At 40.6% G+C, this 23,715-nt stretch overlaps 1 protein-coding gene across 5 annotated transcripts in view; it reads left to right on the top strand.

The window, feature by feature from the left end:
• LOC306766769 (ATP-binding cassette sub-family C member 4-like) overlaps positions 1–22,700 on the top strand; it is a 44,972-nt gene extending 22,272 nt beyond the window's left edge. For 4 of the 5 annotated variants that reach the window (XM_079254599.1, XM_079254598.1, XM_079254600.1 and 1 more), the window contains 12 exons: positions 397–476; positions 7,413–7,563; positions 8,162–8,281; positions 8,796–8,906; positions 9,002–9,102; positions 11,020–11,211; positions 12,901–13,056; positions 16,813–16,902; positions 17,362–17,534; positions 18,774–18,879; positions 20,205–20,339; positions 21,739–22,700. In XM_079254599.1, the coding sequence (XP_079110725.1) occupies positions 397–476; positions 7,413–7,563; positions 8,162–8,281; positions 8,796–8,906; positions 9,002–9,102; positions 11,020–11,211; positions 12,901–13,056; positions 16,813–16,902; positions 17,362–17,534; positions 18,774–18,879; positions 20,205–20,339; positions 21,739–21,816 (1,493 nt within the window). In that variant the 3' untranslated portion in view covers positions 21,817–22,700. Of the gene's footprint in view, positions 1–396; positions 477–7,412; positions 7,564–8,161; positions 8,282–8,795; positions 8,907–9,001; positions 9,103–11,019; positions 11,212–12,900; positions 13,057–16,812; positions 16,903–17,361; positions 17,535–18,773; positions 18,880–20,204; positions 20,340–21,738 lie in introns of those variants that run through there. The other variant, XM_079254601.1, reaches the window with a different exon arrangement.
• The last annotated feature ends 1,015 nt before the right edge of the window (positions 22,701–23,715 follow it).

Genomic DNA, 23,715 nt, shown 5'->3' with positions numbered 1-23,715 from the left:
GACAAATAATAATTGATTGTTTCATCTCGACAGGCTTGTGTTTTTCATCTGATATCACATTCAGTCTGTATTGTCTCTTCTTTTGGGTTGGAGAGGAATTTTATAACAGCTGCTGAAAAGAAATGGAAACAAACAAATATTGTTTTTATAGGTGCAGAGCTTCTAACCAATGAAGCATAACTGTATTTTACTCATATTCTGGATCCATGTTGGGGTTTAGTTTGAAGTGAAGTATCTACTTTGTGTAACTTGAATAATCATAAAATGTCTCACTTCACTCAAGTGCTTTGATTTATAAGGTACAGCATCTTTATGATATAAGAAAATGTAGTTATTGTTTAAACAAGATATTTAGTCTGGTTTTATCCGATCTTTTCATCTTATCTCATTTCCCAGGAAGAATCCTCAACAGGTTTTCTAAGGACATTGGCTACCTGGACTCTCTACTTCCATGGACGTTTGTGGACTTCACCCAGGTGAGTCTCACCTCGGAAGGTTTGGTCGCCGGCGCTGCGGCATGGGGAGGCCATTTCATGCCTGGCTAAACCTGCTTTGTGGTTCGGGTCCCCTAATCTGGAAACAATTACTGTAGGATTACCCGCCAGCGCGGGCCAGCGCCTGCACAGATTTAATAAAATTGTGCACATAGGCTGAGGGCGTGGCTCCCTCAGTGTGACACAACAGAAGTCCTCAGAGAGCGTGTACGGAGACTAAAAGTAATAAAAAGTGAAAAGAAATAAAGCCACATGATGATGGAGGAAAACAGTGGGGAGGTCCAGGAGGGCATGACAAGGACGACGTGTTGAGTGGCGAAGAAAAAAGCAGCTATATCAGCATGCATAGGATAGGTTTGTGGAGTGGGGCGCGGGGGGGGGGGGGGGCAAACAGCTAATTTAGAATAGATCTAGTGCAGGACTTCCCTCTCTCAGCAAAATTTGCCTACTCCTTTACAGTCCTATTGGCCCTGCAGCCAAGGGCCACCCTAGCGGATAACCAGGTTAGGTTACTAAATGCCACACTGCCACCATCTCCCACGAAAGCCTGCGGAGATGAGCCAGCTCATGCACCTAGTGCCACAAAGAAGGGAATGTTCGCTGCACAATTCGAGGTAGAGGAGCAGGCGTGGCTCCTTGGTTCGGGCCAAAGAATAGAACAAAGGCAAGCTGAAAATGAATCCCCCCCTCCACAATGCCTGAGTGATGTTTGTGGCAGATACCCATCTCACAGTAGACAAAAGCCATCTTAAATGCTGAAAGCACAAAAGATCATGTGAAGAAAAGCTTTTTGTCTGCAATAGTTCCTCCTTATTTTGATAATACGATGAATAATGGTTAAAGTAAGAAAATAACCTTGTAGAGGGTTAGAAAATAGTAAGAGAGAATAGTAAAAGTATTTTACTATAAGTGAAAGCAGTTTTATCCCACCTATATCCTAACTTTATATGTTTTTCACCTGTGTTACATGTAATGCAACACAGTGGTAAATGTAAAGATCTGTGACAAACTAAAAGTGGACATGTAATGTGGACATTGTTTCAGTTGGCCATTTGCAGAAGCTGAAAGTGGGTGGCGATTGTGATGGTGGACAAAGGTGGCATCCTTTGGACAAAGCACTTTTGTTTGTGCTGCTTTTTGCTCTTGTTTGCAGGTGTCTTTCATGGAGAAGCTTTTAATGCTTCCAGGAAGGAAGATTTGCACTCTTTTTATCATAGTATTAGCTGCTCAGAAAAGCTGCTGATCGTGACTATTGTTGCTCGTTCGCTGAAGGACATTTCCCCATAGTCATTGTTTAAATGGTTGTCATGGGGGAATAAAGTAAAACTTCATAAACAAAGCCCTAACTGGTTTATCTCTGTCTATGGAGAGAGGCTGCCTCTGTGTGGGGATTTGTGCCTGAGCCTCTTCCTTTATGGTGGAGTAAGCACTTCACAGCCCATCAGCACTGCCCCCATACCCGCCTAACAAGGGGATTCCCTCAAGCTGGTGGAACCTGGTTACACCCCATAGGCCTATTTTTTCACAGGTCTCATTTAGTAGTAATTTAGTATATTGGGAAAAGAGCTCTTTTCTTTCCCCTTTTTATGGCCAGGGAACAAAGACAGAAATGTCAATTAAAAACACCTCAGGCTTTGGGGACTGTCAGCTTTTGTGTGGACTTGACCTTTAAATCCTGGGTTGCCTCTATTTTCATAGAGAGGGCAAGGGAGGAAGGCAAGACAATAAGGGGTGAGTGTAAGGGTCTTTCAGTGGTTTCCATGTGAAGGCTCTTGACCAAGTCACACCACTAACTGTGGGGTCCTTCATAACCTTTATCGACCTTCTTGTCCTAAAAAATTCTTTTATCAAGATCATTTTACTAAAACACCAGCAAAGTTGCTTTCATAAAACTTTGACAGCTTTCTCTTGCTCAGTTTAATGGAAAGTTCATGTAAATTGGCTTTTATTTAATAACTTAAAGTAATAAAGTTAATATTTATGTTAGAAAAAAAAATCCAAACCGAGAACAGATGGACCACAAGATGCACACACACTCAGAGCGAGAAATGGCTATTGTGTAAAAACACTGGCGGGGGATCGTTGTGTGAGTTTGTATGTTGTGGAACTTTGTGTGTCAGGCCTCCTCAGTGGCTTTGTGGGATATGAGAACTGCTGACGTAACCGTGAGTGCTGCAGGATGGGATTTCACCAGCTTTCTCTGCTTCTTCACCACTCGGGTGACAGAAGAAGCAAAGAATGCACTGGCTCCAGGCATTACAAGGTTTGCCTGAGAAACACAAGTCTGCGCTGTTTGGAAAAATGTAGGTCTAGCTACACCGAAAGCCGCTCTGAAAGTTTCATTCACGCATTTGATCAGCTGAGTAAACACAAAGTACACATAAGTTGCTCATCGCTAGGCAATACCACACACAGTCATTTGATGGCGGGCATTGGCCAGCAAAAGTTTCCAGAGTGTATGTGTGGTCTCCTGTGATGCTGTGGTCCAACACCTCAGCTGCTCTGGCTCAGACATGCAGGCCAAGCCCCGCTCTGAGCTTGTGAACTTACATGAAGTCTCGATCTAATCTAAAATCTGGCATCATGTCACCACGAGGAAAACAATGCATTCTGCGCTTTCTGTGACTTTTTGTACACAAGAATGGTTGTTTATTGTGTGTTTGAGAATGTTTTGTGTTTTCAGGAGAATGAAGCTGAATGAATGAATTTGCCGGACACCGGTGATTTATAGGAGAGAAAGAGGGAGACGGCATTTCAAAGCCTTTCTCTTATTTCCAAAATGGGGTTGGAAATCAGCAGCTTGACTGAGCCCAAATAAGTGACTTCTTTTACCTTTTCACAGCACACAAAAGCCTAATCCTAGGACTACTTGAGCCACCAATGTAGACAGCGACTGAGACCACCACAGTATGTGTCAGACCCTCCTCACCGCACACAAAACACATTGACTGCAGCTTTATGAAGTGAAAATGGCCCAGAAAGGGAAAATGTGAAGGAGGTGTCCACAGTCATTTCTCCCAAAGAAAAGCCACGGCATCTGGGCATTTAAGGCTAAAATAAAGCCCAAACACAGAGCAGAATGGATTGGGTCACTTCTATTGTTCCAGGGCCTGAGTGGAACAGCCTGTTTTGTTTCAGTACCACTGACCCTTGCAACTTATTGTGCCGTTCTGTCACAGAAAGTGTGGAGTAAAAAAAAAGAAAAAGAAAAAGAAAAAAGTCCAGTGATGACAGAGGAATTCTTTTGAGAATTTGTCTTTACCAAGCTCTCCCCTCACTTCCTGTGTTGTGTGCACTTTATTTTTTTTCCCAGTGGTAAATATTGCACACTGTCAGTAAATAAAGGGAGGATGAAAAGGGGGTTGTAAAAAGCATAATGATTCCTTGTGTCCAGAGGGATGTTTAATTAAAGGGAAGTGTTTATTTTCAACTGTGGAACAACAGTCGCTATCATTGCTGAACACAAATATAGCAATTAACTTCAATTTTCTACATTTATTTGGACATCAAAGAGACGATAGAATCATTGAAAAAATAAAGCAATTAGGGTCAGCAGAGATCTGAATGGTCTTTGGACACGGCAACGTGCCCAGTTTGCCTGAATGATTGAATCACATGCGTGCGGTAGCTTTCTTTTCTTGCTAAAGAGCTATTAGCAGTAATTCTTTATTTAAACTGTTTGTATACAAAACCTTTCATCCCTTTATCCACTTTTATGTGCAGCGGGATGTGGCTTTGGGAGTTTTCTGTTCCTGTGTGGTTTCATAGGAGATATGGATGTGGTCTGAGGGGGTGAGATGTATGCTTGTAGGATCACTTATCGGAGTCATCTGTGTGTAGTGTGGGTGGGGGCCACGGTGTTCCTGATGCGGACATGATAAGCGCCAAACCACGCAAATGGATCACATCAAATGGGGTCCTGGCGACAGCGGGCCCTTGGGAGCAGGAGGAGGCAAGACTTCTATCTAGTGGTTCCTGTTCCCTGTGCTGTCCCCTCAGATGACCCTGCCGTCAGATAAGCCAGCCAAGCTCAGACCTTTGCGGCTGCAGCTGAAATAGGCCCAATTAGAATTCAAATTAACCCAGCAAAAAAATGTGAATGAGCAGTGTCAGTGTGTCACCAGTCATCTGCTGGGGAGTGAAAGAGAACCAGTATACACGATAAGACATTTGTTCAGTTAATATTTGATCCCCTCAAGGGAAGGCTGGATAACACGCAGTAATGGCCCATGTGCCATCATCTCACTTTGCAGTCTGGTAGCCTTCCATCAAGGCTAAGATTGAAACTTATGTACTGTGAAATTCTCAGGATCAGTTGTGCTCAGTAGCCTCGACTCACTGTTTGATTGTGTGAGCTCCACCACAGCAATGGTTAGACTAGTAATTCCCTCTTATCTGAACTGCAAATGGAATTGAGTGGCTTTTCATCATATAACTACACTGAACGTGATCATGCTTAAATGTGTGCTTAAGTGGCAGATAACATCCGTAATTAAGGTGCTAAATTAAATTTTCATCACTCTGGGCTAGTCTGAGACCACTGAAGGTAACGGTGTGATTCTAATCTTCACTTTTTAGGATTCATCTCTACATGAGGATGTATCTCATTTCAGGGTGTGAGGATTTAATTTAGTCATGTATCAATCGAATATGAAGTAACTAACGCCATCTTTTCTTAACCTTTAAGATGAGATGCTTTCATGCACATTCAGAAATGAAAGGAGTATTGAAATCCTTTGCTTCCGGTATCAATACCAGCAAATAGACAAGCTTCTTTATAACTGAAGTCTGGCATGCTATTACTCATAACAAACTCTTACTAACTGGAACTCTTTCAAGGTCACATTGGAAACATTGCTTCTTTTCTGTAATCCACAAATGAAACCTGCTGGCAAGGAATTCTAACCAGACATTTTGGCCGAGTACTGTGTGTTTTAAATGGAAATTTACCTTACAATTTAATCTGGAAAAATATAGGTGATAATAAATTTAGCCATTTAAAATATTTATGCTTACCTATTCTGCCAAATTATTATTATATTTGTGATTATATGTGATATTTCTCAAGTATTTATGTGAATACACTTCATTTAAAATTGAGAATCTACACTTTTAGCTCATAGGAAAACTGTCATATGAGGCATTTATGGTAAACTTACCAAAAAAATCTAAGAACCTTTGTGTTGGGGTTATTTTCTTTGTCATAAAACTGATTCTTTGCAGTGAAAATGCTACTGTTAGAGCTTGTATGTTGCCCTTTGAAGTGGTGCCACAATTGTAAGGGAAGTGCTTTTGTGAGATGAGCGCAGAGTTGAATATGAGAGTTGCAGCCATGAAAAACTTGCCAAATCATCTCTGACAATGCCAAACAGTTTATTCTGTTATAGTGTCTTCTTTTGTATCTTTCATTGGATTGAATAATTAAAGTCTGAAGAAGAAAGAAATTGGCAGTTGACAATTTATTTGAGTCAACAAAATAGGGGCGTCGTAAGCTTTTAAAAGAACCACACACAGTCGCAACAGTCTGGCATCTCCTCCTCATGCTGGTCACCACCTTGTTCACACACTGGTATGGGATGGCAGCCCATTCTTGCACCAGCATTTGTCACAACTCAGCCAAGTGTTGTTCACTCTGGAACAAACAGCATGTCTAAGCTGATCCCACGTGTTTAATGAGATTGAGGTCAGGACATTTCATCCTCTCCACTCCCAAGTTCTGGAGGTAGTCTGACAAACCCTGCTCTGTGTGAGCAAGTGTTATCTTGAGTGATAGCCTTTGATCCCAGAGCGTTCTCTGTGTCTTCTCCACTCTTTAACTCTACAGTCAGACAGAATCTGGATCAACAATTTATTTTACCGCAATAAATATTATTTACTACTTTTAATCTCTTAAATCATTTGTTTTTCAACAAGATTACTTGAAAACTCTGCACTCAGATATTATTTATGAAGAACTGGAATGTGTTATTGTTGATCCAAATCACTTTCATGCTGAAATACCGGTAGGTAAAGCAAGTCAATGGCCTGTCAGAAAACATTCTACTTTGATGTTATTCAGTTTTAACACCAAGTATCAATATCACTATTATCAATAATCCTATTTTTACTCTCATTAAGATAAATAAGGGTACTCACTAAACTACCTAAAGGAGCAATGTTTCATTTCTGGATTCCTTGATGACATTTCTAACTATATTTAGGCTAAGTTTGTGTACAAATATGTACAAAAATACATTGTCTTTGACATCCAGTAATGCATTTAAAATTCCTGGATGAACAAGTACTTCAGAGTTGTTCATGGTTAGATGGAGTGTAAAATTGCAGATGGGTTAATTTAAAAACATTTCTTCTTATTTGTAACTGCAGTGGCTGCTTTGATAGTCATCAGACTCTTTGCCTCCAATCCTGTTTAGACAGCTCTGGTGTCCTGGTTTAGATGTGTCACAGAGCCATTAACAAGGGTGATGAGTCACTGTGTTGTTGAGGACTGTGTGGTTTGAGTGTGATGTATCAGACACCCGCAGTGTGGTTCCCAGAGCTCTCTGCCAGTCACTGTGGTCGTGCCCGCTGGCTGTCTGCTCTGCCAGGGAGGCTTTCAGGCCAGAAGTGTTGAAGGGAAAGCCCAAGAGAGCAATGGATATGAGCTGCTGTGGCCAAGTGGTAAATTCTCACCTGCTACTAAGTGAGAATTAGCGCAGTGATCGTTTTCCTTTCACACTGTGAGTCACATAAGCTCAGTCCCACAACCTGCTGTTACCTTACTGATGTTTCACAAAAATATCACGGAAAGTTTTTTTTTTTCTTGTTTAGTTTTGAAAAACAGGCCTCATTCACCCCCAGTGGCAGATTACACAGCAGCAACACAACAGCAGCACCTTTTGACTCAGTGGCACTATGCTCACTCTTCTTCTCTTCCAGGTTTTTCTCCAGGTCATCGGAGTGATCGCGGTTGCTGGTGTCATCATTCCCTGGATTCTTATTCCTGTTATTCCACTTCTTGCTGTCTTCCTGTTTCTGCGACACTACTTCCTGCAGACATCCAGGGACATCAAGCGTCTAGAATCTACAAGTAATTTTTTTTTCTTTCTTTGGTGGTGATAGCGATGTCTATTTGTGGCAGGAGACAAAAGCCTACGACAGGAATGCTAATAGACCACCATAGAAAGCCGTGGTCATTAGCATTAAGGCTAAAGGTGGCAGAAACCTATGGCTCAGCCACAGGCAGTTTCCTCAAGAGATGAGAGTTCATGACATCACAAACAATGGGAAAAATGCCAAGTGGGCATGACTAGGCCTGCGTGTCTTTTACTCTGAGCTCAGAGCCGAAATGCGCTTTGACCAACAGCTTCCATCATCTTATAGACCAAACGTTCTCTTCATAAGCTGAAAGGAAACATTTAGGTTTTGTCAATCACTTTGTCAGGCTGATGAATGGAAACAAAAGGCAGCTGAAATGCAACCTTTCAATTAAACAAAGCAGTTTGGAATCAGGGACCTACCTAATCTTTGTGTGGTGGAGTACACACATATTTAAGGAAGAACTTGAGAATAATGAAGACTGAGTTTGGTTTGAAATGATACTTTTAAGTATTAATTTTTAGCTTATCTGCTTTTACAATTTCTTGCTTGTCCATTTGCTAAAAGTGGATTGTTTGTATTCCTCCCAGCTCGAAGTCCTGTCTTCTCCCACCTCTCTTCCTCCCTTCAAGGCCTGAGCACCATCCGTGCCTTCAAGGTTCAACAGAAGTTTCAGGAAATGTTTGATGAATATCAAGATCTTCACTCAGGTAAGGATATGAAGACTATTTTGCTGAAAAGCCAAAGAGTCAAACTTATGATTTCACCTCGGGTCGTTTGTCATGCATGTGAAATCTTTATAAAGAGAAATCTACATGTCAATATGTAGTATCTCTTACTGATGGACAAGATTTGTGACACCAGAAGCTGGTGTTTGTTTGCAGTTTCTGTATTATTTAAGACTCACACTTGATCGTGTATTACCTGCTTCCAAATGAATGGCCAGATGGGGAAGAAAAGACACTTTTGATTGAAACAGAGTGTCAAAAGCCATGAATAATTTAGCTTTTAAAAAGGCTAATGACCGGCACACAATAGTGGAGGTCTTATCCTAAATTTTCATGTACCCATTTGCAAGTATTAAACTCTGAAAACATTGCCTATTGCCTTTGGGGATTTGGTTTTTACACCTTACCCCTTTGGGGATTTATAATATTTAAAGAATTGGTTAATTTTGTGACGTATTGAATGTTTTAAATTAATGCTTTTGTTTTTGTTTAACAGAAGCTTGGTTCTTATTCCTGACCACCTCTCGCTGGTTTGCTGTGCGTCTGGATGGAATTTGTTCTGTTTTTGTCACTATCACCACTTTTGGTTGCCTCTACCTCAGGGATGGTATGGTATTGGAGACATGTTCAAACCTTTGAGACAATATTGGTGTCAAGAGAGTGATAACCGCTCAGAAGTTAAGCTTCGGTGTGGCATTTCAGGACTGGAACCAGGTGCCGTGGGTCTGGCTCTGTCTTATGCTGTTACACTAACAGGCATGTTCCAGTGGGGCGTCAGACAGAGTGCAGAGATTGAGAACATGGTGAGCACATTTACACTTCAAGCCTCTAAATGCAGTTACTGTTGCTTAGATATTTCAAAACACATTATCTATGTTTTCCCTACAATTGTCTACATGGGTTGTAGTGGCAACGTAACTTAAACATAATAGAACCTGTTCTGGCCACTCTTGCAGGACGTGAGGTTTCTGACTCGTGGCAAAAACGAAGCAAACGGATACAAAAATTATCTCCGTTTATTAAACAAACAATAAAAAAGAAAAACTTGCGTGTTGTGTCCACAAAACTACTGCAACTACTTTAACAAACAAAAATATAAAAATTATTTTCTTCTATGCGGTCAGAAAAACTGCAGCTCCTCGTCCTGCTCCATTTACAAAAAACACAGAACATGCGCACTCCGCAGCGCACTCTCTCTTCATGGTCCTAATGCAGGACGTTAAAAGGAGCCTAAAATAGTCAATTTAACTATAACATGTAAAGACAAAAATATTATTAAAACTATACAATACCTAGCTAAATTTTTCCACAGCAGGATAAATACTACATTACTTATTACAACAAAATATGGTTCCATTATAATGTTATGTACAAAAACATACAAAATAAGCATAACGTTTACATGGCTCTAACATAGGTTATGCATCTTGTTTATGTTCTACTACATTACAGATGGACTTGTGCCATTACAAATAAATAAATACATACATAACTAGAAAAGAAACTCTGAAAGCACAAACCTATACCAGATAGCTCATTTCCACCCATGCTAAGATTTCCACTCTGTTTATAGTCCTACATTCATTTTATTTGTGTACACTATTAGATCTCTGCTGTCATTGATAATGACTCAATCAATTGGCTATAATGTGCTGTTTGTTGCATATGTATATCTTGATTTGTCCTCATGTAGTGATGAGCATTCTTCAGCTCCTTTATTTTTTCCTGTTTTGGGTAGTAGAATCCAGAATTTGCCAGCTGTATCTTTGATACATATCTATCTTTGATATCTTGTAAAACATGCTGGGAATGTCACCTGTATTTTTTGGCCAAGCACCCTGACCATTTATTGTGGAGTTATATACATATAATAGATATACTGAAAATTGCTCTATTTTGTAAGAATCCTTCAAAAAATGGCTGGATCCTCTCGATCACTTGCAAAATTTAATGGAATCTAAGTTAAATCAAGACCTAGCCTCAGAAAAAAACATGAAAATGTATGCAAGAGATGGATCTGAAAATTAAATGATAAACTTCAAAACGTGTTTTCCCTCCTGTCATGCAGGACCGCCCCCTCCATAAAGTACATAATTTAAACGTGTAATAGTAATAATGATAAGTGAGCTGTAGGAAAAAGTCAACACCACCATTCATTTTAGGTTAAAAAGACGAAGTAGCGTTGACATGCCTACAAATGATTGTATTTGATGTAATCTATTGATGATATGAAAGTAAGTCAGCAGCTAATGTTAAAAGGACAGAGTTTAACTTCGCTAAAGTTCCCAGTTCCTTCAAAAGTCTGAAAAATTGCAGCTTTACATTTTTCAGAAAACCCTTAAATTGTTTTAATAGGTTAACTATCTGTCCTTTTTTGACAACAGATTTAATTCATAGGTCTGTAATTACGGGGCAGTGCTCCTTTTTATTTTCATTTTAACTGCGGCTTTATTCTCTCTAAAGCACTCCACCTGCTGAGTGGAATTCTCTTTACAATACCAGCTGACATTTATTCAGTGACAATAACTAAGCAGCTCAACATTACAGAAACTATGAAGCTACAGCTTCGTTTTCAGAATGTTTTAAAAGAATTTCCTTACATTTTTATATATATATATATATATATATATATATGTATATATATATATATATATATATACATATGTATATATATAAAAATATTTTTTTTTCTTTTTTTTTTCTTCTTCTTTTTTTTGTAGATGACATCAGTGGAGAGAGTGGTTGAGTATGCAGAGCTGGAGAGTGAAGCACCTTGGGAGACGGACAAGCAGCCCCCGGACAACTGGCCCCAGGCGGGCTCCATCATCTTTGACAGAGTCAACTTCTCTTATAGTGCAAATGATCCTTTGGTCCTAAAGAGTCTGAGTGTTGTCTTCACGTCCAGTGAAAAGGTTCTTGTCTTTATCCCCACCTGTGTGTGTTTAGTGGAGTGCACAACCTGTGACTTGATATGCAGCCAGTGTAGAAAGTGTGGATGATTCTTTTTTATATGGCATTATTACCAAATCAATTATTGAAGGGACATCGTATTGTGCTGCTGAATCTTTGGGACTATACCATTTGTGATTCATGGAATACATATCATGTAATTAAGACTGTTCAAGTGGATCCATTTGTTTCCAATTTGCATTTTGAGCTACCTGATGGTGACAACTGTTTATTCAGTATAAGAGAGAGGCCGAAAGAGAGAGAGAGAGAGAGAGAGAGATTGAGAGAGGGTGGGGGGGGGGGGGTAAGGAAGAGTGGGAGGAAGGCAGAAGATGGTTGAGGATGATTGAAATTGTGTTAAATGCAGGGGGAGTATTTTGCATGGTTATGGTTGGCCAAAGCGGCTGATTTCACAATGGATGGGTTGATAAGTGTAGAGGCCCCGGCTTCTGACAGCCCATGGGAGGGATCTCTGCCTCATGCCATGGGGGGTAAAGGCATTGTGCATCCTTTCGTTTCTCTTGAATCCATTTCACCTGCACCTACCAGCTACAATAACTGTAGCTATATACTGAAAATAATTATACAGAACTAATCTAATCACTAACTGCAACTTTTTATTGGAGAAAAAGGGCTACACAGCTTTGACTATTGCACTTTATTTTAATATATATATAAGCCGAACTACAGTTTACAGTAAGCGTTTTGGTTTCTTCTCTAAGACAAACATTAATGGTCAGGAGCTCAAAATGTTCTATGGTTACATAATCAGGTCACAGTGGATGGATCAAGTTAACTAGTAATGGAAACAGTAACAAAGACTAGAGAGATTTGTCTTGGAAGTGTTTGGTGAACCCCTTGCTGAACAAAAGGGTTTCCCACCGGCTATGTAACAGCATATAACAAGCATCAACAGTTCAGTTCAGTGGAACAAGTTGTTTTTAATCCAGTGGTACCAAAGACATTTTGTTCAGTGGATTCTACCTGCTACAGTGCAAAATTCATCTGGCTCCTCTGCACTGTCTGCTCAGCTTTGTGGGAAAAGTTTAAGTTTTCTCTTTTATTTTTTCCTTATTGAACTAATTAGACACCACTACACATGTCACATTACATATATGATGGTGTAAACAAGAGAAAAAAAAAAATTGCAATTTCAGTTTTAATACCATCCCTTCAGTCACACATAGTAGTGGCAGCATCATCCTGTGGAGATGTTTTTTTCTTTAGCGGGTGGCAAGAGACCACCTGGGATTTATACTGACTTCTGAAGGTGCCTTTGGGAGCCTGAACTCAGCTGAGCCGTTGCGGAGAGACATAAAACTGGCCAGAAATTGACTTTCCCCAAGCTAGCTTGGTTTAATTTGAACTCTCCTTGCAAGAAACGTGGGAGAATCTTCCAAACGAAAGGTGTGCCAAGGTTGTAGTATCATTCCTGAGAGTACTCGGGGCTGCAATTACCACCATAGGTGCTTTAAAATAGCAAGATTTCTGAATACATATTTATAGGGAAAGGGATATTTTACTATTTCATATTCAGTAAATTAGGAAATCAGTCAGACACTTCACCTCAATGTATTTTCAGCATTTCATTTTTGCATATAAAACTGCCTTTCAATGGTACACAAATATAACAAAAGCCCTCTTCACTCTAGGTCGGCATTGTTGGACGCACTGGTGCTGGTAAAAGCTCCCTGATCTCCGCTTTGTTCCGGCTGGCAGAACCTGAGGGAAGAATAACAATTGATGGCTTTCTGACTTCTGAGATTGGTCTGCACACGCTGCGGCAGAAAATGTCGATCATCCCACAGGTGCGGTCCTTCAGATTGAAATTGTCTTTGCTCCTAACTTGGTAAAGGAAACTAACACCAATCAGTTCATATATTTGAATAAAATTTGGATGGAATTTGTGAAAAATATGATACTTGGAGTATATCAATCAATACAAAAGAAAAACAAGCTGTCCTCTTCTGAAACTGCTTTGCTTTTTACAGTTTCTGTAAGATTCTGTGACTCCTCATGATTGAGAAATGACAGAGAAGTTAGATGAGCGATGGTAACAGCTTTATGCTTTGCCCCCCTGCTTTCTCCCTGTTTTTTTATGTATTTAAAAAAAAAAAAAGCTAAAACAAGTGAGGAGAATTACAGTCATCACTCTGGGGATTTCTGAAAGTGAGACAAACGGATGCCTTGAGACAGTTTAACTTTATTTCCGCTTGTTGAAACTGATACGGCATTAAGAAAATGCCAGCCTGCGGGTGAGTGTCAGCAGAGTGGAGGGAGGGGAAAAGACTCCCACGGCCTGCGCTGTGAAGAGAGCAGTTCCCCATCCCTGACAGAGGATTAGCCCTCTACCCCCCAAACATGGGAAAGCTGCTTAGAAGAAGTCTCCCCCATCCTCACAGTCAGAGTCCCCATGTACACCGTCACTTCGCCCAAGTCTCAAACATTTCTCTTCTGCAGCCAAGATGCCCAAAAACAGTTTAATTAATGCTTCTCAGTGGATTTGATAGGTTTCTGGCATTGCTACTTCTTCAGATAAAGTTTTACTTCCTCGTCTAAACTAGTTAGCGATGGGTGTGATGTATGTTTGATGTGATTTTGTTTACTCTTTCTGCCTCAAGAGAGTTGATAAAAGTGGCAGGTTACAAGTCAGAACTTAAACTCCACATCCATCTGCATCACATACGGGCTGCTATTTTCAATATGCAGGCAGCACTCAGTTTCTCTGAACTGATTTCTTAGTTTTTCAAACTAACATTTATTGAGAACTCTTTGAATTTGACAAAAAACATCTCAGAGCTTCTTTTTATTCTCTTGAAAGACAATATAGAAAAAAAATATCCAGTTGACCATCCAGAAAAAAAATAAATAAATAAAATAAATATATATGTATATATATATATATATATTCATTTATTTTGGCACCAACATATTTGATTATGATAAGCTTGTATTAGCATATGGCCTTAAAGAAGATCCATTTCTATTCCTATTGAATTCTCAGAAATGGCTTAGTGTAAAATGAATTTGGTGGCAAACAGAGGGCTTAGAATTGGTGGAGCACATAATCGGTCTATAGAAAGCTTGAAAGCAGTTTCTCTCACCTAACACTGAATCCTCAATTAAAGTATGTCACAGAACTAGTTTGAATCAGGACTTCTGCTGGCTTAATGACTAGGTGGTATTTTGGTGACAGAGTGAAAAGCTCATTGCAGGTGAATAAGGTGGAACATTTTGCTAAGGCCCTGGCAGAAGAGCTAATTCTCTGGAGCTTTATCATTCTGGATGGAAACTGAGACGTTAGTCCTCAGTGTTCTGACCCACTGGACGTGATTTTTATTTTTAAGTTGTTTGACTGCTATGAATGAGTGTCTCCTCGTGATCACACACTGTGTTTCTTTTTCTCTGTGGTTGTGGCCAAACTGGCTCTAAGTCTGATCTGTTGGAAAGGAGGGATAAAGGAGGAGACAGTGTAGTTTTAAATGGTAATGTCAGACACTGTCTTCTTGTTTGGGTAAAGAGAAGACACAAAGCCAAGCACACACGCTGGATAAAGAGAAAGAAATCTCTGAAGAAAATTAATCTAAACTAACAGGGCAGAAAAGAAGTGAAACAAATTGCAGGGTAGAAGGAAGATCTTGCAAAGGACTAAAGAAAAATAAATGGAAGGAAACATACTGAACAGAGTAGTAAAATTTGACAGGCAAATGTTGTTCAACAACTAGGTTTAAGGCTGTCTTTGACCTTTACTCATTTATCATAGAGAATATGAGGAATCTTACTGCTGAATATACAGATTATTAAACATGTTGTAGGTTTTTAGGTCACTATATTATTTAACACCCACCAACAGGCTGTTTGAGCAGAGATCTGATTTTAGAGGATGATCCCACTATTTGAAAAAAAACCTAATAAAGGTGCTGAGGTTGAACTTCTGGGGCTTTACATACAAAAAACTGCCTCAGAAAGTAAGAATGCATTATGGCATCCAAACAAGCCAACAAATGACTTCAACAATACAGTGAGTCAAGGCTGTTTTTAGTGCTGTTCAGACTCATATCCTCAGCTTGTCATTCACCACATAGTGCAAAGTTACGTGTGAAGGGCTGTATAGAAGCTGTGCATTGCATCACTTAGAATAACACATTAATTATTGTGGCCTGGACTCAAAAGTTGCAGAACCGCACAGCATGCTAATGCTAACACCTGCAGCCCGTTAGTCTGATTTTCTTACCTGTTAAAAAAATGTCCAAGCATCACTTCTCAGACATCTTATCCGTGAAGTGGCTGATCTCTCCAGCTTCAACCAGAGGTAAAATCATGCATTCTCGGTTAGTTGGTGTTTCTAAATTCTCTTTACAGTGAATGAGGGCTTGAATGGTTGTTTGTCTGTGTGTTGGCCTTGTGATGACCTGGCAAAGCCGGTGCACTCACCCTTCCTCCTCCACCTCAGAAGTACCACTACACCGAAGAAGTAGCTGAGTGGGTCTTGGTCTGACTTATATATCATTAAATTTTGGGAGTGATCCGGACCACCACCTGAATTCAGGAATCTTTTGCTGGATTCTTTTATCAATCCAAAATAAGGCCATTTTCAGTATCTTTATATGCATATAACTCCACAATACATGGTTCATTATCAATCTAGGAATCTAAGCGTATCCATATAAATGAATGTAGGACTACAACATGGGGTGGGAATCACAAATGGGTGGAAATAAGCTGCTTGGCATGTCATTTTGTTGTCATCATAATCCTCCAAGTGCCCTAAATCCAATATCTCACTGGAGACCTCGGCTGTCTTTGTTTAATAGTAAAACAATGCAGAAATAATACCACATGAAATCTTTATAAACAGTAGCAACGTTCCATGAACAAGAGGGTGCTGACCCGTGTTCAGCATACTACAACAGCCTGGAGCAGGCTTTATGAATACACATGTCACCTGAATTGAGGAGATGACAGATTTCTCCTGTTTATCAGGTTCACCGCAAACAGCAGCATGTTGGAACAGTGCCTGAGGACTTACATGCTCTTTGCTTTACACTGTAATAAAGAGCTATATTTACTGTCCTGGAGAAGGCGTGTGCAGTTGGACACTCATGCAGGTTAATGGCTTGCCATGATTACATGTCTTGAACATCCTGGCTGCTTGAGATCTTTTGCTGGCCTTTAAAATGATGATCTGATTACTCCTATTGACAGATAGTTCTACATTTCACTCGTCTTTTATTTTGTTTTAAATGCAGCCTCTTCCTACTGTTTTTCATCTCTGTCGGGATCACATTTTTATTCTTTATTATATACACTGATAACATTGCATGAGTTTGGTTTGACAGAGCCGGTGCACAAGCTCTGCTTGTAAAAAGATCAATATATAGAAGCATAGTTGGTGAGAGCACTGAATAGAGCTCCTGAGAGGAGCCGGTCTTTGTGAGCATCTTCCCCTCACACATTGCCTTGCGGTCTTCTATAAATCCTGTCTTAACCCTTTTATACATCGTCCCCCTTGTCATTATCTTAACTGGCCACGGCCTTCTCTTTCTATATCCATCTATCTGCAGGACCCAGTTCTCTTCACGGGCACCATTAGGAAGAATCTGGACCCTTTCAGGGAACACACAGATGAGGACCTGTGGAATGCACTCCAAGAGGTACTCCAGCGTGGCTCTGAATGATTCCCCCTCACCGGCCCAGGGGGGGATGCCTCTGTCCCCCTGTACAATGCTGCCATTCAGCCTCCCTGCTCGCCACAAGTCATGGGGGGAAATCCCATTAGGGCCATGGGGCCCAGCTCAATGTGCGGCTTGTAACGGGGAAGCATTGACAGTGCAGGGGGAGATGTGTTTGGGCAGTCAGGGCAACCAGGATGAAGGCTCCCCCCACAGTGAAGGGCTTCAGCTCCTGGTCCTGCCTCTGAATGGGTTTGGTGGCCTGGATTAAAGCTAGAGGCTGGCCACAAGAGAGCACTGGCCAAGGTCATCAGTGGACCTGGCTCTCCATTGTGCCAGCCAGTTAATGGGTGTGTTTGGATGGCTCTTTAAAGACATCTCCACAGGGTGCCTTTATGCTGGAGTAATGAAGGGTTGGGGCTGTGCTCTCCCTCTCTGCAGGTGCAGATGAAGGTTGTGGTGGAAGAGCTTCCCAATAAGCTGGAAACCGTGCTGACTGAATCAGGCTCTAACTTCAGCGTGGGCCAGAGGCAGCTGGTGTGTCTGGCCAGGGCCATCCTACGGAAAAACCGTATTCTCATTATCGATGAAGCCACAGCCAATGTAGACCCAAGGTTAGGACAGATGTTCACATTAAAGATATGTCACTGCAGTGTGGGGATAGCGTATTCTATGTGCAGCTTGTTCACCATAAAACTGGAACAACTGAAAATGTGCAAGTCATTTAAGCAGGTTTAAAAATGTAGTAACGAGTTCAGAAAAACAGTTCAGTATTGGCGTATGTACCATTAGGTACACAGGTATTTTGACACTTTGAATCAACATAATCTACCCTCTATTGTCACTACTGGATTTGAATGGAGACAATTAATATGTGATTGAAGTGTTTTATCTTTCATCTGAGAGGTTTAGGAAAAATATTGCATTAATTGTTAATTTAAGATATGCATTTTTACATTGTGTCTTTATTTTTTCCTGTCCACATGATATTGAATGTTTGACAATGTCTTGACAGGGTTTACATTGTTCTGTCTGCAAGTTTTATGCAGACATAACAAGTTTTTATATTAATACACCAGGTTGTTGGGTTTTGTCTTTTAAAAGGTTTGTTATTTTTTTATAAGTCTGCATCGCCTTGCATTGGTGCATGCTCTGGACTGGGAAGCAACATGCCTCACCTGCCGATGACACTGCTCTTCAGTCATTTGTCTGATTTTTTTGAGCATGTGACATCGGACAGACTGCAGCATGTAAAAATAGTAACTTGAATGGTTCATTTGATTTATTACTCGTAAAAACACCTTGAATTAAAGTTGAAAGTCACAACTCAACAGCTTAATTTAAAAGGTACTGTGGAGACCTAAGTTGTTATAAATTGTGTAACAATCTAAATACTTTTGGATTTGGTTTGTATTTATTGCTATAATTAAATAAAAACATTTGAAAGCTCTCTTAAAAGCCTAAAAATGACCGCATACATTTCATTGTATTGGCTCCAAGAATCAAGTATTCGGATCAGGTCAAGTCTCTGTGAGAGTCTGCTAGTAAATTATCTCAAAACGACTTTTTAGGGACTAGAATATTAAAAGATTTCCGTAGGAAGTTATGTTATTAGAAAGATGGAGTGGGATTCAACCTGAAAATAATTCTGACAAATGATAACAAAGCAATGAAGGCTCAAATTATCCCTGCAAAGCTTAGTATAGCTTAAAGTTTTTACTTTCTCTGTTCACTACTGCACATATTTTGGTGCTGATGAGGCATTGTTCTGGCCTGCGTAAAATCCCTGCCCAAGGCTCTGCAGCAAGACAGCTTCATTCTCTTCTCAGGTGTTGTGTTCCCCTCTCCTTTAGAACTGACAGCCTCATCCAGCAGACTATCCGGGACAAGTTTCAGGCGTGCACAGTCCTCACCATTGCTCACAGGCTCAACACTATCATTGACTGTGACAGAATACTGGTAAGCAAGGATGCAGTAAATTTCCATTGTCCAGCGCTGTAGTTAGTACTTTGAAAATGAGAGTGTTGTCCTCAGAAAAGTTCATGACAGAGAGAAGAAAGCTGTTCCAAAAACTCTCCTGTCTGTTTAGTGTTTTTTTTTTTTTTTGTTTTTTTGTTTTTTTTTTAACCTTTTTTAATAAGATACCCTCTTTTTTTCCTCATCAGTTTTTATAATTGGTGTTTTAATTCTGTTTAGATTTATGGTGGAATTTTAAGCCACTTGACAAAAGATGCCCCTTATGCTAGCATCCATTGTTGTTTGCCAAACACCTGAGATCCAGAGCTCTTCCTTTATAATCCGTGCCACACGGCAGAATAAATTCACTTATTTTGCAACAGCTGGGCTGATTTCTCCCTCACAGCATCCCCTTTCATTGAACCTACTCTTTTGCCACTTGATCTTTGGCCCTTTCCTGTTATTACCTGCAGAGGTGCCAATTAGTGCCATTTGTGGCAGCATTTGTTAATCCTCAGCGGAGGACAGGGCACGACCTAGTGGCTGCTTGGACACTGAGAGGGCTGCTGAGAAAAGCCAACTATCACACAGTGGGGACCGTTTCACACCTACACTTGTGTTAAATGCCCCCACTCACTCAGGGAGAACTAAATTTGGGCCCATGTGAATAGCCTTGTGCAAGCATGGAGCATTTTCTAAGATACAAATGCAGTCTCCTGCTCACTGCTGCTAAACTTGTGAAAATGACAACAGCTGCAGGAGTCTCCTTTTCACATTAAACACTCCTTGAAACTGGGATCTAGTGATAACAAACTGATGATTACTTCTGTAAGGGGATCAGGTTTGTTAAAATTTGTCTGTGATATAATTGTAGTCTTTTCCAAACTGCTTGAATTGGCACTGTTCTCTGTGTGCTTTACATGCCATGTGATGACAGAAATGATGGTAATTTTCCAGAGTGTCTTAAAGGTGTGATTGTTGGATTTGACTGAGGACCACCCCTGGGCCTCTGCAATGCCTTGGTAAATACACGGATAAATCACTGATCTCCTGTCTGTCAGAGTCAGCGTACCAGACTTTCGAACTCCTAACAGGTCACTCTCATTGTCAGCGGTACCTTTTGAGCAGAAACAGGCTCTGGTGTTAGCTGTTGTATGAGTCACATGAAATAGATGGTTCCTATGTGCACCCAACCACTGTTTCCCCCCATTCAACTCCCACTCTGCATGCATCACTCAGCAGTGAAACAGCTGAAATGTCAGTTTTTCTTAAAGTATACAGGGACTAGCACACACCCACCCACTATTGTACTGTGTGCATGATTGCAGGTTCTGGATGCTGGCATGATCCAAGAGTATGATGAGCCTTATGTGCTGCTCCAGAACCAGGATGGGCTTTTCTTTCAGATGGTCCAACAGACAGGCAGAGCCGAGGCTGCGTCACTGCTGCAAACAGCCAAACAGGTAGCTCCGTTTACCTTTGTCCTGGAACAGGTCTGTCAGTAAATAAGACAGCATCCATAGCACACTAATCCCAGGCTGCCCCGCTAACTCCAGACTTGGTTGCTCACCTTCAAAATAATAGAGCCAAGCAGCAGAGGATGTGCATAACCCTGACAATGCAAAGACACTTGATTACCATTTTAATTTAAAGCCTACTTGGAGCTTTGCGACACCATAACATTAATTTCAAGAGAGAGAAATTGTCCCCTTTGTAGATTTACATCCACTGATATTATCAACAAAACTTGCGCTGTAATCTTCTTTTTCTCCTCATAATGTAATTTCGAGATAATTTGAAGCGATGATTCTAGAAAAGCAGCTTTCTTTGCACTGTATCTGTTTTGAAATATTGGGTTTAACTTCACCGCCATTTGGGATAAACTTTGTATGGGGATTACTGTAATAGAGAATGGCCATATTTTTTTTTCCCCCTGTGAAATTCATTTGTGATGTATTTCCCCTTCAGACACTGAACAGATAAGAGCTGGCTATTCATTGTTCAATTCCATTTTATGTGCATCTGTCTGGGACCACAGATACCATATTGCAACTTCAAACAGGTCTTTGTGAAATAAGAAAAAGTAGGCATCATTTCATTTTCTCTCTGTCCCTCGCACAAATTTATCAGTGGAACTGTATCTTCCCAGCCAGAGGAGTGAAATGAGTAAAATACTGATTTCAAAGACTCAGCACACTGTGGTATTATTTGGTATCATCTTCCCCTGCACACTGGAGGATCGGTAGTGACATTGTTCAAGCCCTTACGTTTCCCTTTCTTTATTGTAGGGTTCTCTCCTCAGATCAGATTACTTCAGCATCCAAAACTGTCAAGCGCCACTTATTAAATACTGAGATGGTCCACATGTTGTGTGTCAAGTTTCTATAGTTGTCAGTCAAGGTTTAAATACATTCAATAATCTGATATCAACCTCTAGCTCCTTTGTACACGTTGAAAGCAAACCCTGGAGTAGACAGTACATCTCAAGCTTTTTGCCTCCTTTTCACAAAACTTTCTTTGCTGAGGTTGTTACTCTGTCAGAGCTTCTTTGTATGAAGAAGTCACACATTTTGTCGACATTTTCAGCAAACATGGCGATCCAGTTTGTCAGCTCAGAAGTCACCGCTAGAGAAAATTAACTGCACATGTAATTCCTGTGATTATCTCAGATATTCTCCCGCGGATTTCACAGTTGTTTATTAAGGCTAAATAAGCCACTTTTGCATGCTTCAGCAGATGATAAATCCCTTCGCCGTGCGCCGACTGGATCTGTCATAAATCACACCTTAACAGATCGTAGCTCAGATTGGACAGTGTGTTTGCATTCTGCAATGTGACACTGCTTCCTTAATCTGCTTTCAGGTTTACAAGGACAAAAAGCGGGTGACTGACACGCGCCATGCCGAGGACACTTGCGTCATCTTTGAGACGTCCCTTTGACGGTTTGGAGACTCGCTGTGGTCCTCTCATATTAGCCATCAATGACCCAATCTTCTACCATACACCTAAGATCCCTTGATGTCCACTAAAGCATCTTCTGACGTGCAGAAGGCATCATGGGTGTAGTGTGTGTTGCATCTGACTGGCAAACATGTTTGGCCTGGAACTAAGAAGACTCAAGTATCTGAAGCAGGCTGTGCCTTTCATTGGCCGCATATTACCACATGGCTGTTTATTGATTACACACTGCTGTGTTTATGAATGTGTGTTCTGGCCTCCTGGGTATCTTCAATTCTGCACTGGTGCTCAAAAGAGTTCAGATATTGGATGCATTTATTCCAGTGCAATAAATTATTAGTGGCTTGAATTATTCTTTTAAGGCAAACATTGTTTTGTTGGACAGGTCTTGTCATGATTTGGAAAGACAAGTAGACCCTGAGAGCAGACGCCAGTGTTTGCAGAAATCATTGTGCCTTCATCAGACTATTGATTCTTAGTAATTGCACTGTTTTAATTGAATGATTTTTCCTGTACTTTGACTGTGGTGGTTTTACAGGATGTCTACCTCAGCTCTTGTCAGCAAATAACTGTAATGCTTGGCACCGATACTTAGCAGCAGGGGGTGTGGGGGCAAATCTTTAAAGCCTCTGAAGAGTTTTCTCCAGTGCAATGTTCACTTTCTGTTTCCACTTTTGATTAATGTACTGCTGTTGTTTGAAGAAGTTTTCCTTCAGTATTAATGTTTTGCAGTTTAGACACAGATTTAGTCTCGTTGATGGGCGTATTTCTCTTAAGTTTGCACTTTAATTGTAATTGATTTGAAAAAAATACTTACAGGCTACAGAAGATTGCATCAAAACTTAATATTGATAAATAATAATAAAAGATTGTTGCTTGAATTTTTCTGTGCTTTCTTCATAATGCTCCATGACTCCACTGACTCATAAATGTTCACTTGTGTGAATGGTGTGTTTGCCTCCGGTCAGCGGTTACAACTGGTTTTGGACATGATGCTACAAATTGGTGAGTGGTTGCAGAAAACAACCTAGTGATTATTGTGTTGAGTCAAGTAATCTTTAAAAATGTGTCTCGGTGGGGAAAATGCTGCAGCTATCCCCTCTTATTATTTTAACGTTTTAATCCCCAGCTCCATTAGAAACGAGCCGTTTAATTTGGCTTCATACAGACACGAGCCGAGCCGATGATTACACATTCAGATTCTTGTCAGTAAACACTTAGCTTGGTTCAAAAGACGTATTTAACCAGGACTAAATTTGGGTCGTGAACTGCGGGACATCAGCCCCTTTAAAAGCTGAGTGATTTACACAATTCATTAAAGCCAATGAATCTTCAGCCAGAGTCATATTAAATGGTTACTTACTCCCAAATAGCCCCTTGGGAGCTAGATTGTTGGCTTGCGAATAGATTAAAGTTTACATTGAAAAGAAAAATTGAATTCAGAGGTAATCAATAGCATAATGGGGCAGTGAGAGGAGCCTGCTGCCTGAAATGAAATTACCATATTTTTAATCTTAATTTTCCACTCTGTTTATCTGACAGTGTGGATGTGCAATCCAAACAGATAATGAGAGAGTGGGATATTGACAGTGAGGTCCTCTAGAGTGCTTGTTTCAGTGATTAAACGCTGTGATCTGTGATTACTTTGTGTCGGGTGTCAGGCTGGCGGCCAGGTCCCGGGGAGACGTAGGCACACAGCAGCTGGAGCATCATGGGTCTCTGAGGTGCTAATGCACCTGACACAGCATTGACAGCATTCGAAACCCTATCGGGGACTTCGCCGCTCGGCAGCTGCCACAATAGAAATACTCATGGCCCCTATCTACATCAGAGTCAGCACATATATCCTCTCTGCTCTCCCTTCGATAACAACCAGCACAA

This window comes from Telmatherina bonti (genome assembly GCF_933228915.1).
Source record: "Telmatherina bonti genome assembly, chromosome: 15".
Classification (NCBI taxonomy): Eukaryota; Metazoa; Chordata; class Actinopteri; order Atheriniformes; family Telmatherinidae; genus Telmatherina; species Telmatherina bonti.
Note: the sequence above shows the minus strand (reverse complement) of the source record. Positions and strands in the feature narration are given on the sequence as shown.